General features: G+C 41.1%; 2 protein-coding genes across 8 annotated transcripts in view; one reads left to right on the top strand and one right to left on the bottom strand.

The window, feature by feature from the left end:
- Window positions 1–5,049, top strand: part of SPAG1 (sperm associated antigen 1) — a 46,690-nt gene extending 41,641 nt beyond the window's left edge. For all 7 annotated transcript variants that reach the window (XM_033067204.1, XM_033067042.2, XM_033067126.1 and 4 more), the window contains one exon: window positions 4,969–5,049. The gene's annotated coding sequence lies outside the window, so the exon portion shown is untranslated. The remainder of the gene's footprint in view (window positions 1–4,968) is intronic.
- Window positions 4,383–17,178, bottom strand: part of RNF19A (ring finger protein 19A, RBR E3 ubiquitin protein ligase) — a 58,153-nt gene continuing 45,357 nt past the window's right edge. The window contains exons 5-11 of the mRNA XM_033067676.1: window positions 16,613–16,757; window positions 15,907–16,069; window positions 11,340–11,454; window positions 9,289–9,450; window positions 8,418–8,631; window positions 6,961–7,104; window positions 4,383–6,599 (exon numbers count right to left, since the gene is read on the bottom strand). Coding sequence (XP_032923567.1) covers window positions 5,915–6,599; window positions 6,961–7,104; window positions 8,418–8,631; window positions 9,289–9,450; window positions 11,340–11,454; window positions 15,907–16,069; window positions 16,613–16,757 — 1,628 coding nt within the window. The 3' untranslated portion in view covers window positions 4,383–5,914. The remainder of the gene's footprint in view (window positions 6,600–6,960; window positions 7,105–8,417; window positions 8,632–9,288; window positions 9,451–11,339; window positions 11,455–15,906; window positions 16,070–16,612; window positions 16,758–17,178) is intronic.

Here is a 17,178-nt window from a genome sequence, read left to right on the forward strand (position 1 = left end):
GAGTATTAGTTTCAGCAGAGAGTGCCAAGAATGGGGGTTTTAATTCCTGAAGCATCATCGGGAAAGTGATACTTAGCAATTAACAGGTTTTCACTTTGTGTGTGTGACCTCCTCAGATTAAGGGAGACCCTAAACTTTGGCTGGTTGAGGATGTGAAACACCAGCATTAATTGCCTGCAGTCATTTTAGTGATGGTCCTGCCTCATTCAGGTTTCACTAAGATTGGCTGCTTTTTTAGCCAGCATTTAGGAGAGCCTGACAGACAGAACACTTTCAAAAGACACAGAACTTGTAAAAAAAGTGAATCAAACACAAGTTTAGGACTGTTCTGCAGATTCAGCCTGAATCACCTGAGCCAAGGGTACCAGTCTTCAAAACTGAAGGGGCAGCATTAGACCACTGGAAGGCATTTTTGGGGTAGGGGGTGCAGAGTGGAGGATCTCTGGGTGTGGATTTCACCATTTGACAGGTAAGGGTTGCCTAAGTCTGTTCCTCTTGCCTTAGTCTGGGAAACTGCAGGAGCCATCTCTGCAGCCCCTAACAGCTGCAGCTGTGGCATCAAATGTGGGATCACCTATCAAAGACAAGGTCCTTGGCCAGGTGAGGCCGAGTGGCCCCTGCACAGAGGCAGCCACAGCATCCCAGGTGTGGCACTGGAGCAGCTGCAGACCAGAAGTAGCTGCTTGCTCACTGTGGGACCTGCTGCAAAATGCATTTTGTGTCCCATCTGTGTAATGGGCATCAGAGAGGCCACAGAGCTGAATTACTGCTTTCCTCACTCCCTGGGCAGTCCCCACATCCCTGACACTCCCGATCTAATTTTCCCCTCCTATCTTTGAACATTCCCATATTTTAAATCTTGTTTCTGCTCTGTGCTTGGCCTTTATTTATGCTGCGTTTTTGTTTCCTCTGCCCTCTGTAACTGTAATCTCTTGTGCAGCTTTGGCTGCTGTGCCAGGCAAAGGTAGGGCTGTAGCTGCCCCCTCAGCACTGCAGTGCGTGGCCTCAGTGGGGACACAGCACCCAGGAACAACAGAGTGGGTGAAAGAGGGGAGGGAGCAAGAGCACCCCAGATATCTTACCTGGCGTTGTGGTAAGACACTAGACTCCCCCCCTCAGTGTCAACACCCACCTCTGTAAAAACAAACCAACCAAACCCAAGAGCAGGACAAAAGCAGGAAGAGAGCACTGGTTCTGCAGGTGCTGTGACCCTGCCGTGGCAATGGTGCAGCCAGTCACACACAAGAGAACCTGGCCTGCAGAGACCCAGCTGCTCCTGGACACACATCCCTGGTTTTCACACAAGAGATGATAGCAAGCTTCTTTTTGTAGCCACCAAAAATGTTGTCAGTGGCCAGGGAATAGCATGGGAACGGGGGGGGTCACACTGTTGCTATTTTGGTCCTTTCAAAGCGTTTTTGATGTTTTTTGAGAAGGCAGCTCCAGGCTGACAGGTGCCACTAGGGCTGAGTGACACATGGCAGGGTTGCTTCTCTGGCCAAAAAGTCAATGTACCACAGGGCCACCACTCTGCCTGAATAGTGGTGAGACCCCAGTCACTGGCAAACCACCCTCCTTGCCCTTATGTGGGATGTATTTCCACTCATCAGAACCTGCTCTGCTTTACATAATCCAGTTGCACAAATAAAGGGCTACTCCTGTGGCTGCCAGGCCTTTCAGAAGACTTCAGACTTGTTCATTACGATACACCACATAACACAGTTTTGAACAGCAGGGAACAAAGCTTCTTTCCCGCTGTAAATTAGGATTTATGGCCCAAATCAGTGTAACTGCTCAGCAAACCCTGAGCTGCAGCTACCCAAGGGACACAGGACCGGTGGCTGGAGCAGGGGCTCACCCCAGCTGGCCGAGGGGATGAATTATCACCGACCCTGAGTCCTGGCTCCTCCCTGGGCCCGGCCCTAGGGATGTGACACATTGCAGTGCAGACACAGCCTCCAGCTGGGGCAGTGCCATTTTCTTGCAACCACTTCTCAGTTGCTCCTTGCTAAATGCCACCCTCGTTAACACAGTGACATGAGAGGGGTTTTCCTAGTGAGCAAGAGGGATTATAAGGGGATAAAGTGCCCTCGCACAAAATGCTGCGCTCAGAAATGTCTTGAGAATGCAGCCTGTGAGTGAAGGGAAGCTCAAGCTCACACAACCCCATCAGCAAGGGTCTGGTGCCTAAACACAACCACTCCAGTTTAGGCTGTTGGGAATTTTAATGTCCTTGTCGAGATGGAATCAAAAATAGTCCTTTCATAAAGCCAGCTCACCAGGATCTGGTACAAGGAGAGCTGTACCTGGCAGCTTGCTGGGTTTGTTCCCCAAAACGCTTCCTGCTGCTCCCTGTGTGCAGGCAGGAGCTGAGACAGTGACATCTCACAGACACTCAGTGACCTGGCCTGGCAGGTGCGAGGTGCCACAGCAGATTCATCTCCGGAGCCACCTGCCAAGACTTGGGCTGTGCTCAGCACAGTTCAGAGTCACGCATGAGGCTGTGCATCAAACTCCTCCTTTTCCTCCAGACCAGCTTCAAATACCAAGTACCTCACAGCCACTTTTCTCTGTTTCTCCTGCCCTTTGAGACCAAAGGCAACAAAGTCATTGTCACCAGTCGGGGACTGTGCCTCTCACCACAACCAGCCTTGGGGGTTCTGCAATCCTCACAAGGAAACCATTTTGCTGCCACAGCAACACCAGATTATTCCACTGAGGAAGAACAGTGTGTCACCTTCGGGACTGGCAGGAGCACTCAAGGTGACTTCAGATCTCTGTCATTTCAGAAAGCGATTCTAAATAAATCTCAACAACATTCCAAAGACTGCCACAATTTCACCTCAATTAGAATACTAATGGGTTTTAAGTTCATTAATTCTAGTATTTGTCAACCTTCTGCTTGATTATCCTTAAAATGCATTATTATCATGAGAGTGGTGGAATTACTAAGTAGGCAACTATTTAAAAATCAATCTGAATGACTGGAAGAGATATAAATCAGTCAAGAAAATCCTTATGCAACAGTAAAAAGTAGTTAGCTCATACATGCAAAACTTTGACACTGACTGAATGAAAGGATGGATGTAAAAGCCTGGATGCGTCACTACAAAAAAGACATGCAAACATCATGAGGAAAGCTTTTATGATGGCTTTTATCTAATGTTGTAACTATCTCCAATAATCTCAGATACAGCAGACACTAAAATAAATTTCCTCAAGATCCACAACCCAACATGAATTAGTCAAATTGGCCAGGAATCATGAAAAAAATTTCTGAAAAAGAACCACCATATTGGGAGATCACATGTAAACTTGATCTTTCCTGTAATTTATTTCAGTGGAAAAAAAATTACTGAATTCTTACAGTAGATCTGTAAACAAGAGAAGCATCTTCTGCATTAGTGTATTAATGGAAGTGTAAATTTTACTTTTTTATAGACTCAAAATTCTGCATTAAATTTATTGCTGCTGTTAAAACTGCCTCACATATGAAACATTACTTCTGAATTTAAAAATGTTACAAAATTAATTTGCAAATCAGTTTTCTGCTATAAATTTATCTCCAGAAAAAACTAACCTGCATTTTGATGTTACCTCTTAAAGTGATGTAAAAAATTATCAGATTACTTCAGAGTGACTGAAAATAATGGTATTACTTGATCAAATTTATTTACAAGAGTAAACCATATTTCCAATTACCTGCACAGCAAAATCGAGGTCCTGAGAAATGAAGAGGTAGGTTTAAACTTGCTGAAATAGCTCTTCCATCTGACAGAAGTATAACTTGCATATGAGTTTGGGATGAGGCAATCCAGCTTGGGCTTCTGCAATGCATCCCCGTTGGTTTTAGTTTCTCACGTCTCTGGCCTCTCAAGATGCAGGTGAGAAAATGAGCCTAAGGAACAGGCAGTTCAGCTGAGCAAAATCCACCAGGTACCACCCAGAAACTCTGGCCAATGCGTGGTGTTTCAGAAAGAACTCTGTGCAGGCATGTGAACTGAGAAGAGCATCCCTTTAGATGGAGAAAGCAGGGTTTGAGTTTAGTCAGTAATCTGACTTGCACCAAGATGGTGCAGTTTTGTTTAAAGAGCTCAGGCCAGAACTGTATCCCTCTCACAAAACATTTACTGTCCTGCCTGCCAGAGAGGCAGCTGAAGTTTCTTTTCATCTTAGAGAAGGCTGAAATCTTGTACAAAATGCAACTGACTTTAGACCTTACATTTCCAAGAATCAGAGTGTTCAACTTCCAAAGCACAGCTAATAAAATAAAAAATATTTAAAGGCAGCAAGAGGTAAGAGCAGTCAGGAAGAAAGGCTCCCTGGGAACATACACATTTTCCTAAGGCTGATCAGCACATCAAACAACAGACCACTAGAAGTCAGTATTTAGACATTTATTTCAGATATGCAGTTTACACGCATATTATTGAGCAAAACCGAATTGCAAATATACAAATACTGTAACAAGCATTACCAAATAACGTAACTGGCACTAGTGTTATAAGCTATTACTGAAACTGGTGAGGATAAGTCATGGAAGAGGACTGTAGCTCATGGCATTCTTTTCATCCAATCAAACTTCCAGTAGCACCATAATGGCAATACATGAAACACAAGACAGAACATTGTTAACTGCTATTCTGAGATTCACGACTTTTTTCATTTTAGTGAATTACTTAGCAAAAGAATGTTAACAGTGCAGGCGCTTTGGCCAACTTCAGCTTGTGTTCAGCTGAACATCTTCCATATGCAAAATAAAAAGAAAAAAGCCAGCATATTTGGAACCCATCTTTGCACTTGGGCAGTCATTGCACTGCACTTAAGATTCTGGGACTGAAGACAGGCATGTCTTGCAAAGAGATGTCATGTCCACTAAAGCCTGAGTGAGTCTTTGGTAGGCCAATACCTCATTATTATATCTGTGACAGTCATTTTATTCACTAGGATTTTCTTTTGTGATCCAAGGTGGCCAAAGAGGACATTCTGGAAAACATTACAGTAAAATCCTCAAACGACCAGGCACTTCAAACCCAGTCTTTTCCAAAGGCACCAAGAATGGACGGGGCACCAATTTTTCCCCTAATGAAAGGTGACTGCATCTGCTTTTCTACAATGCTTAGAAATCACCGTATTGTTATTTTACAGTTTTTATACACTATATAGTAGCCTTATCTGCTGCATGATTGGTTGCATGAATAAATAGGTAACCCCACTGTTCTACACAGGTGATGTCTCCATTCCACCATATATTAAGTACCAATTTCTTATGTTTTGAAATTATGTAAAAGCCATAACCCTGCTCAAAGTGTACACACATACAAACACTTCTGACACAGGCTACATCCATCTGAAGATATGCAGGTCATTCTACATGCATTCTAAATACAGTGTGTGTCCAGTTATGAAACAAAATTATCGTTCTGAATATTCACTGTTGAAGTATGTTTGTATAGGTCTCTGCAGGTCTCTGTTTCCCTTAAATTTAAGAGTTCACACAAGAATGGTTTTAAGTCACTAATGCTCAGCTAACACCCTTTATCCCAAACCCCATATTTTCCCAAGTGAACAGTGCAGGACATATTATTCATTTCAGCATTTAACATATTAAGAATTTACCAATTTTTATCTAAATACACCAAGTATACGCTTTCAAGCAAAGTTGTGGCAAAAATACAAAACATGGACGTATTTGTACTGCTGTAATGCACTTGGTTAAAGCCTTCATGTCTCTTCACACAGGTGGGAGATCCATAGGAAGTATTTTGCCTTATCAGACAAGTATATAGAAAATGCAGTTCTATCAAAACCTTGCTTCTGCTGGTCACCTGAAACTTATGGAAGTTGCATGTGATTCAACCAGCTTTGGACAGGGTTCTTTAGTGGCAAATATATTTTTGCAGCACTTACAGATTTACATTTCAGTCTGAACAGCAGTGCTTAATTCCACAGCCTGTTGTGAATGGTTGTTGTTTGTTTCTTTCAGTGCTTCACCAACACCTAAATCCACATCTGTTGAAGATCCATTATGAATGCTTTCCTCAGCAATGTAACTCAGCTGTGGAACATCAGTGCTTGGGGCTGCTGGAACAGGCACAGGAATTCCACTCGGCTGTGGAGAGTTTTCCAAGCGATCGTTTTCCACCTCTGGGAGAACACTGACTGTGGTAAAGCGAGTGTGATAGTCGCTGGAACCATGGCTACAGGAAGTTTTCATACTTTCCATATCTGAGCAACTGAACTCAGAGAAATGGCTGGAGTGCGAATCTGCTACAGATGGAATACTATCGCTCAGAGAGGGAGAGTCAAATTCACTGGAGTTTGTGCTTTGCTGTTCCAACAGCTGAGCATCCATGTCCTCTCTGGTCTCATTAATCTTCATGCTGCTCTTCTTTCTCAGCTTACCTTTGCACTTCTTCCCCGCCGTGCTGTCCTTGGACCACTTGGCGGCGCTGGCTTTGCCTTCGGGCGGGCCGGAGCCGCCGCCGGAGCCGCGCCCGGCAGCGCCGCCGTCCTCCACGCTGCTGCTCCCGCTGTGGTGCCGGAACTTGGCCGGCTTGGACTCGATATCCACCTGCACTTCCAGGCTGTTGCCTTCCCTAGAACAGGAGAGAACCCGTGAGTGCAAGCGGTCATCGGAGGGTGGGACAAACTCCTGCTGCTGTCCAATACACACAGTGAAAGTGAGAGGGATGTGTCTTGTAAGGAGAAATGTTTAACCAAATAAACAGCCCTAAGGAAAACACAAAGTCTGAACGACCAAACTCTTTACTGAGCTACAGCAGTGGCATTCCTCTGTGGAAATAACCCTGGCAAAATGCAGCGAGCAGTCACATGTGATTCCATTAGTAACAAAATCGAGAAAGTGTGATCTTGCATGTAGAACAGCCGAGGCATGCTTAAAATATCCTTTAATAAGCAAGGCTTATACATATTCTATTTTCACCACATTTCTCTTACCTGTCCAAAGGGATGTAGGAGTTCAGAATGGATCCTGCCATTGCTTTGGTACTGGCATTGTCACTAACAGTTCCCAAGCTAACTGTGCCAGATTCTCCACTCAGACTGTATCGTTCTTTCTGCACGTCTGCTTGTACTTCCAGTCTTTAAGAGAAAGAGAGAGAGATGCATATACTATCACAACAGTTAGAGCACACTAGCTGAAAATTAGTGTCACTTTGTAGAGGGCAGTAAGTCAGTCAGTCAATAATAGAGTTCCTGAGTCACTCCAGGACAGATGGGCTTATTTACCCTACTGTCACATGTTCTCCATTCCCACTGTCAAAAATTACTATTTTTTGATTAAAACCAAGCAAACAAAAACGCCTCAAAGCAAAACCAGATTAATTTCCTAAAGATGTTAACCAAAAATTCTGGATTCTTCCCCTCCTGAGATTTACAAGGACAACTTCCTGGTTCAGCTACAGTTCTGCATAGTACACTATACTCTAAAAACAATCAGAAGGGTACATAAATTCAAGACATGATAGTTGCCATGTATTCCCTGCTGCAAAGTAGTACTAATCAAATAAGAGGCAGAGAACTGTGTTCTGTACTCTGCTTTTCATTGTATTGCTATCAACTGCAACAGGAATAATAGAAACCTGACCAATCTTAAGCTGAGCTCAGTAGATAAGCCAGAAATCAAATTACAAGCTTTTTTTCCAAATGTCTTGTTTATCTTTGTTCTGACAGTGAAATTGGAGTGGTTTTTTCTGTTTTAACTCTCAGCTCTTTAAAGAAGAGGGTATTTATACCTCACTCAGCAGTCACAGCCTGTCCCAGCAGAGGGGAACTCTTGATACTATCCCACTCTCTTTATTCTATATAGCCTGGACTGCCAAATTACTCAAAACAAACAGTGTTGGCAGCTGATTTAAGGAGAACATTCCATCCTGAACCCCACCCTTTCTACACATTCCCTTTCTCTTCAGGGTGCAGGAGAGCCAGCTACCAGAAAGGTCAAAATTCACAGAAGGCATTGAACATGTGATAAGAAGCTGCCACCTTGGCAAGGCCAGGTGTTCATCTGCCTCCCCTCCTTGCTGAAGTCCATGTGGAGTGCACACTGCACCCAGGTGTTCTGAAGGCACAACTTGGTGCCTTGGTGCAGTTCTGACTTTTGGGTGAGGTGCACCAGAGAACAAAACTGTGTTAGAAATGAGCTGCCTCCCTCTGACTCCTGACTACAGGCAGCTTTCCTGGGGAAGCAGGACAACAAGATCTCAGGCCCTGCTCAGCCCACACAGAATCAAAGTCTTGAGGATTGTGGTCAGGCAGGATCTCTTGAAAATCAGTAAGTGTGTCAGGATGAACTGTTTGTCTCCCAAGACAGCTCCTTTTTAGGCACCGATATCAGAGATGGGAGAAGCCAGGAGGCGCAGTGGCTGTGCCTGCCCGCGGAGCAGCTCCCTCACCTGTTGAAGCAGTTGCCCACGGCGCTCCCCGAGAGGCTGCCCGTGATGCTGGCCCCAGCCAGGGCCATGGTGCTGGCGGTCTCGCTCAGGTTGTCGCGGATGGCTCCGATCCTGTCCATGTGGCTGCCGCTGGCGCTCAGGCTGCCCGTCAGCCCCCCCACGCTGCCCTCCCCTATGCTGGGGTTGTGCCGCGCCTCCGCCACTGACGTGGTATCTGCACAAACACACAACGCTCCTCAGCTAGGGCAGCAGCTCTTAGCTGCTTCTACAATGTGACCAGGAAACCTGCTTCTGAAATTATGCTCAGAAGGAGGATTTATAAACATATGGTCACAAAAGGAGAACTTTGTCAAAAACACCCCCAAAAAATGAGAAATAATTTTAAAAGACACCTTTCTTGGAGCTGCTATAATGGCTATGCCTGACATCACATACTTAAGATAGCAAAAAATTAACCATGGATAGGACAGGAAACATGGATAAAAGGAATGCAGAGGGACTCCATCACACAGGACAGTACCATGTAATCAAAAAATTGAAGCATCAGACAAGTCTTAGTTGGCCCTTCTAAAAATAAAAACTCTAACCAGTTTCCACAAACCAGGATTCTGAAAGAGCAACATTTAATGCTATGTTAAAACTTTCACCTATAGAGAAGACTTGAGTTTGGCTTTGATTAAAATGGGCAAGAAAAGCTTTAATACTTATAATACAGACCAGCACAAAATAACACAGAGAAACAATTATCATCTGAGAGGTGCGATTTCAGCAATGAGCAGAAGCAGCCCCAAATACAAATAACTACTTTAGTATGTAAGATAGAAAATATAAGTCACAAAGCCCATATTTATAGAAAATGGAATTTTCTTACCTACAGCAGCATTTGTTCCACCAACATTTATATCATTTTCATCATCAAATTCTATCCTGACACCTTTTCCATTGCCAGCTGACACACCACAGCCTCCACTTCGGCAGAGGGAAATTGGAACAACTCCATACACATAAGCCAGCATAATAGGAACACCAATACCTACAGAGGGAAGTAGAGTCTTTCATTAAAAGTGACTTTTATTTTAGAGCCTTTCATAAAGGCAATTTCATTCCAAGATTACTTAATATTTGATTAATATTACACTTGAAAGAGATCGGGAGGGAGCAAAATTAAGAAATATTGGTAAATCATCAAGATGAAATGACAGGAAAGTGCTTTCAGCAGGCAAAATGTCCTCTGTCAGCATTGGTAGGAAGAGAAGCTTAATGACTGATGAATTAATACTTTCTGTATGTCCATAACATACTGTACAAACAACACTGAAGTACTTTAAAGATTTACAAAAGCTCCACTGGGGGCTCCACTGGGGGCTCCACTGTTCCGCCTGAGAGGCAGAAATAGCAGAGACCTACTTCAAATGTTACTCAACTAAAAATCTTAGTGCCTCTACTACTTTAATAAGGGACTTCAATTTACATCCACTGAAGGAAGATGTGGCTATGCTATCAATTTAATAGGACTGAACATTATTATTACTCTGGGATTTTTCAATATAAGTTTTCCTTAGAAGCAAAAAATTCTGTGGAGTACAGTGGCAGGAATTAAGGGAAATCAGCTGAAGGAACTGTAGACTAAAGCACACACAGATACACATGCATCCCATCACTTTGAGTGGAGGATGGAAGTTAGTCCTTTGGCATACAAATGAAATCATCCTATGACTTTGCTGATGGAATATACAGAAGGTACAAAAACCAGCACATTGAAAAATGTCAAACTGGCACATTCTGAAAACATCAGGAGAGAAGCAGACTGAACAGAAAGGCTACTCAGTCTAATCTAAAAGAAAGGTTCCAATTATACAAAGCCTCCTTCACTAGAATTGCTCACATTCAAGGAGAAGCTCCATATTCTTATGGTCATTCTGGAAACCACACAATGCCCTGAGACTGGAGGCCACGTGTTAATAGCAACGGGGCAAGAGCAAAACTCCACAAAATAAAACCCAACTGCTGTCCCTGTAAAGCCATGTTTCATCTCTGTTCAGGAATAAGAAACAGCTTGAGAAATGAAGTAAGGCAGACCTAAAAATATAACTATGAGACTGTGTCCCACCACCTGTTTAGCAGGGATCTGACACCATAGCCACATGAGAACAATGCAGTGCAGACTGACACCAGTTTCATGGCTGGCATATCCTCATTTGCACAGTGGTTCACCATTGATAACAAGCAGTTTAAAGCCACAGTTTCCTGGCCAGTTTGAACCATCACTGGCTAGAAGTGGCCCTGTCTTCTGGAGGTTACTCACTACTCTCTGAGCATTGCCTCTGGCACAAGGGGGAACACTGCAGACAAAACTGTGTGTACAGGGGGCTGATCCAGCTTAAAACTAAATGGTGGGCCTTAGTGTGAATCAGCTATCCACAGCAGCTCACTGTGCAACTGTGAAGATGCCTGTGCTGCAACAGAGGCAAGGCAGTGCCAGGCAAGTCCCCTCCTTTCAAACAAAATCTGGGTTTACACCGATCTTGAAATTACTTAGGAAGATTTTGCAAGGAACAACAAGATTCTCCTTAAATGCTATCCTCAACAATCACCACGACAAAGAGGGTGATGCAATTTGTACTGACTGCCAGAGCAAAACAAGTGGTTTGTCTGCTACTGCAATGTTAAATGTAAGAGACCTTTTTTTTTCTGCATGGAGAAAACTTTGATATGAAATTATTAAAATATGAATGGACCCTGAGGCAACACTTTTTTTCTTGGTCTTTTAAGAATCTTTTAAATACCTCAGACTTCTCCACGTCTTGGTTCCTTCACCTATAAAAGGAAACTACAGCACTTAGCTGTGTTATTCGTGAGTGTTTATAGAGTTCTGGTTGCTACCAGGTGCTACCAAGACACAAAATAATAGTATTTACTTACCTACAGTTACTGCAGCTACAACTGGAGAAACAATTACAGATAAGGTTACACCACCTGCTATAGCCAAGTTTCGCTTGTGCTTTGAAATGTCTTTGCCTTCATATCGATTGTGAATCTTGAAAGAAGAAAAGAAAGGGGGTTTAGAATATTATCAACATCAATAATACATTGCTGCAAGGATGGAAGAAGTGATAGTTTGAAGCTATACACTGTTGTCTTCCAGAGACCACATTATATGCCATGATTTATTTCTTATCTCAAAGAAAATAAAAGCTTATACATATCCTAATTTTAGGCAACCTCTTACAAGTAAGAAGTCCTCCCATCCAGAATCAAGCATTTATTCTCAGCCTCAAGTTTGAAGAGCTAAGTAATTCAAGAGCTTTGTTTAATCATTACTCCAGCTTAGATGGCTGGGAAAAACAAACTTTCAGGAAAAAAAATTGCCACATATGATCAAATTGACATATCTTATTCCCAGTTGTCTTTTCCCTGTACAGTATGGAGTTAAAACTTTCACACATTAGTAGATCTATAGAAACAGATTGACAGCAGAGCCACAAGAGAGCCTTCACCAAACACAGTGTGGAAGGAGGGGAAAACAAGAACTCCATTGCTCTAGCATGTCCTCATGACAAGCTGTTGAGACAGGAAATGTTTTTGGAAACCTGAGTCTTAGCTGTGCTTCTGTTTACTGAGGAATCTGCTACCCAAACCTCTTACTGATGGTTCAAGCCTGCAATAACTCTGAAATGGGACTGCCTTAAACTTACCTGCCACAACCCCCACATGAACCTGAAAGGCCTTTAAAGATCACTGTTCTACAGAGATTTCCCACATTTGTGTGCTTCATTTACTCTCTCTAGGAACATGGTTTCTCAGAGGTATGCACTGCATCTGTCCTCATTCTTGGCTAAGATATAATTACAAAGGAACAACAGGTATCTTAATGACTGTCAGAAAGCCAAGTTAATCCTCACTCCAAGGAAGAACACAAAAGATGAATACACAAGAAGATAATGACAAAAGATGAATTGCAGGTCATGCTTTCTAAATCATCATGTTATTGAACGCTGTGCTATCTAAAATATAATTTCAATTAGAGATTTGGTAGGGTTGTTCTCATTTTGGAATAAACAACGCCTTTGTATTTGTTCAGGCAAGGCAGGCAAGGAAAGGGCAGAGAAAGCACTGTGCTTTGTGCAAAGAGAATGCATTTACTTGCTCGGAGGTATATTATACAGAGAGGAATATAGAGTGAGGGAGCACTTGAATATTGAACATGCCTATGGATTAAAAAGGAAAAATTGAACATGAACACTCTCACAGTATGAGTGTGTAAGAATTATAAGCCCAGAAAGATTAGGTTTCATGGGGCTCTGAGCAATTAGCAGGATCACCAAAGGCATTGAATTTTACTGTAATGGACAATTATAACTCCCAAAACAAAAGGCATAATACAACAGACATCCATAAAGGTTACTGGATTCCTTAAACATAAAGCAAAAAAAAAAATTGAATGGAAGGAAGAGGGTACAGAGTAAAACTGATTTAAAACATCAAGATAGAAGGTTACATTGGTAGAAACTATTATGAGATAAGAAACTTCTGGATATTGACTAAAGAATAATCAAACAAAAATACTACGCCAGAAGACAGATTTCAATAAACACAGAAACCTACTAGGTTACAAGACTTTTATCTATAAAACCAGCAACACTAGCACTTCCTCAAGGAAACTCTATCAAAGCACAAGCACAAACTCTTCCAATGCAAAGGACAGACGGAATGTTGAAAAAGAACAATGAAGCTTCCTTTACCAAAGCAGGAGCAGCATTAAGAAAATAGAAAGTAGGTCAGATTACTATGAATGGATATAGAAGAACAGCATGAGGGTGCTAGGCCAAAATCAGAAAGGTTAAACTAGAGGAGACAAAAACCAAGGGGTATCAAAGTCAAGGAGAAATTATTTTACAAGTACAGTGCTAGTAAGAGAAAGACCAAATTGGATCAATTTGCTGTTTAACAAAAATGAAAGACAGCCAGCAGATGAAACTGGAGACCTGATCCTATTCTCTTTTCCTTTCAGTTGTCATTGAAGGTCAACTGTGAGCCAGACAACTGGTGACAAAGTAAGATCTCTACAAATACAGCAGACTGCAGCGTACTTACATGAGCTGATCTGAAAAATATCTCAGCAGGCCAAATTTCAGAATCACTAATACTAATTTTTGAAAATTTATTATTAGTAGATGTCTGAAAAAATATCCAGGAAAACTGGAAATAGTTAAATGGCAATGATAATCTTAAAAAGGGTACAAACCAAGAAACTGAGGAAGCAAAAGACCACTGAACTGAACTTTAATTTCCTGAAAATTGGGACCTTGTAAACATCAAAGCAAAGGTAGGAAACAAAAAGGTCGCACTGACTTTTTTTTTTCAAGTAGAAATCATATCAATTTAATTTTCTCCTGTAACAAGATAACTCAGCCTTGAGGATGGGGAGAAACAGATGTCACACACTGACTAATTAAATTCTTACATCCTTGTATGACACTCAAGCAGTTATAATGGTCCAGATTAAAAAAAAAAGGATGAGAGAAATATACTAAGCTTCATGTGAAACTACAGAAAATATGTGAATAGTCCTTTTTTGTAACTACCCAAATTGAGACTCTTCACTCCATACTTCTTCCAGATGTGCCTTGGATCCAAGAGTATTGAACATTTTCATTAACGTGGAAGATGGAAGGACAAGAATGTGTGTGTTGAAATTCAGGCCAACACAATCTGGCATCGTTGCAAGAATGCCAGAATTCACTCCAATCCTGAGAAGCTGAAAAAATAGTCTGAAATGTCTAGATGCAGCTGAAGTGGCCATGAGTTCAAGACTACCCATAGGAAGAAGTCAATTGCCTGAATTACCAGTACAAGGGAAAGGGTTTGTATTTTAGAGTACACAAAATGAAAATAACACATTGTCAAGGAGCGGTAACTGGTAGTTACTGGCACAGAATTGCCCTTTCATTTAACTCAGTAGCAGTAATGCTTCACTGCTGGATTCAAACTGGACAAAAAGGTGGCATGAACAACAAGGAAATCCAAATGAGGAGAATCAGAAACCTAAACCAGTGTTTTCTTGATAGGTCGTCAAGAAAAGCTGGAAGTACTAGGTTTGTTAAGAATGTATCTAAAGTATCATTAAATATGTAATGGCATATTGCAAAGCAAGAGGATTCTCTGCACCAGCTGAAGAATAGGGCAGTAGGAATCTAATATAAATTCTCTTCCTATACTAATATCAAAAACACTACGTTTTCCTAAGAAAACCAGGCTTGAAGGGCCTGTGGGATCTCCATCATCAGATGTTTTAAAGTGCAAATATTTGACAGGGGTCACAGAGAAATGACACTAAGCGCTGGTACAACAGAAATTCTCCTGAGGCTGCCTGCACAGACTAATGCTCTGAGACTTTAATATATGAAAGGTGCTGTGATGGGATCCTATTCCAAAATAAAATGAGAAAAGCTAATCATGCAAATGTAATTTGAAACAGGTAACTGCTGCCTTCTTCCTCTCCTCACTTAGAAGGTTCCAATGACTGTATGGGACTAAGCAGTAACAGAATAAAAGGGTCAAAATCCAACTGTATCAGAAAGTAGGGAATTTGCTATGAAGAAAAAGATTAAATAAATACAGTGGAAAAGCTGCACCCCTGAACAGTTTGTCTAGCAGTCACACTCCTTCCCTCCCCAATAAATGCAGAATTGAGTCTGTGCCAGTCACTGTGAGAACTGATGCTGATTAAAGCAGAAAAACAAATCTTCCAAGCCATCATTTCAAAAAGCCCACTTCCAAAAGATCTAGATAACTTATAACTACATCCTAAATTACATGTAGGAGTTTGTTGATTACTTTATAGTAAAAGCTAATACATCTTTTAAGAGGAAATATATCAACTACCTTCTGATTAACATGATAATTTCTAGTTCCTTTGCAGAAGAAGTAAAATGAAGACAGGTTACCTAGCAATGAACACTGCTCCACACGGGTGGACTGGCCCAAGGCAATTAACAAGTTGCTGAGTATAAATGCTTGAATATGTGTATGCACAAATCTGAACTAGAAGAACTTTATACGACAATTCTGGTAACTATCTGCTTTTAAGGAAAAAAAAAATAACAACCCTTTTTGTCTTCCTTGTGCTCTAGAGATTGTTTAATTCTAAGGGACAAAAGGGGAATCAGAGACTAAAACCAGAGCAATTTTGAAAAAAGCATGCAGGAGCTTTCATGGCAGGATTTAGAAGCTGGAGATTGTCCAGTGCTTTGCTCTGCATGTTTTAAGAGAATGTAGATTCTTAAAAACACTGCTTTTAGTTCCTGTACAACTGACACAAATATCTTTAAATAAAGCAGGGGTTGGTTGATTTGGTTTTTTGGGAATTGTTTGTTTTTTGGGAATTGTTTTGTTTTTAGAGGCCAGTTAAGATATCCAACTGAACCCATCCAAGCCATACAACAGAAGGTAAAGCCTGAAGCATGTTGGGAGTTGAAGCACTCTTTACCTTACGTCCCACATAGACAGGAATTCCAATAATCATAGCAGGAATAGCAATGCCAGCTATTAAGGCAATTCCTACAGGAGCTCCAACAAGTGTCCCTAGTTGCCACAGGATTTTCTTCTTACGGCTCCATGGTTTCTTCCCCCAAAATGTGCAACCTGATGGGCTAATAGAGAGAAAAAAGAAAGCTGTAAAGAAACTAAATAAATCAACATAGCTGTACACTACTGAACATTTCTCTAGTTACAAAATTATTGTCCTTAAGTTCAATTACAGATGTAACACATCATCAGTTATTTCTTCAGTTTTTTTGCCTTGAGAGCATATTTTGCAATGTAACAAGAAGCATATTGCATATTGCTACACACCAATCCAAGTATAACCAGAAATTCTGTATTGCCTAATACAAAGATAATACAGCTGTATTAAGACATGAGTAAAAAGAGGGTGTGTTAATCAAAAAAACTTGATTTGTACTAAGAACATACTGCATGCACAAAATTTCCAAAACATTTTAAAATAAAAATAATAAAGCACTAATTTAAATACATGTATTGAAAACTGACTTAATTCTCTGGTATGAATACTTCAACTGTCATTCTCTATTCCAAGAGGAAGAAAATCAGACTTACAGCACTTGGGAATCTCCTTCTAAATACTTTAGAAAACAAATTACCAACCACATAGAATTTTTTTTTCTTAAATGTACCTTAAATAATGTAAATCTGAGATTTCTTTCATACATAGCCAGCAGAATTCACAGCCACAGACAGCACAAGTCATATGATTGCAGCTTCCATCATTCATTTTTATTATATAAGCAGCACAGCGTGGGCATGGCTTTATGTCATCAGCTGTTTAAAAATGAATATTAAAATCATATCAGTTCCTTAGACAAATATAATCACAATACAGACATACATTTGGGAAAACTGATTGAACCATTATCTGAAAAACTGAAGAAGTTTTTTATAAGGTTGCTTTCCAAATCTTCATTTGGCCATGACTTGGTGCCAAATTCGTTTTTACAAACCTTGGACCAAGCAAAACTGATGAAAACAAGGTGTATTAGACCACATTCAAGTAATTGAATAGTTAATGCATACTCTCTGTTCAAGGATTTTCTAAGCTAAATGAAATATATATTAGAGTCTGACATTAAATATGTATCTAACACAGGACTGATAATATGGTCTCTTTAACTATAATCCTCTTTTACATTTCATGCTGTTATGAATCTTGAATATTCAGTCTCCACTCTGTTAACGTATCCTA

Source organism: Catharus ustulatus, chromosome 1 (assembly GCF_009819885.2).
Source record: "Catharus ustulatus isolate bCatUst1 chromosome 1, bCatUst1.pri.v2, whole genome shotgun sequence".
Classification (NCBI taxonomy): Eukaryota; Metazoa; Chordata; class Aves; order Passeriformes; family Turdidae; genus Catharus; species Catharus ustulatus.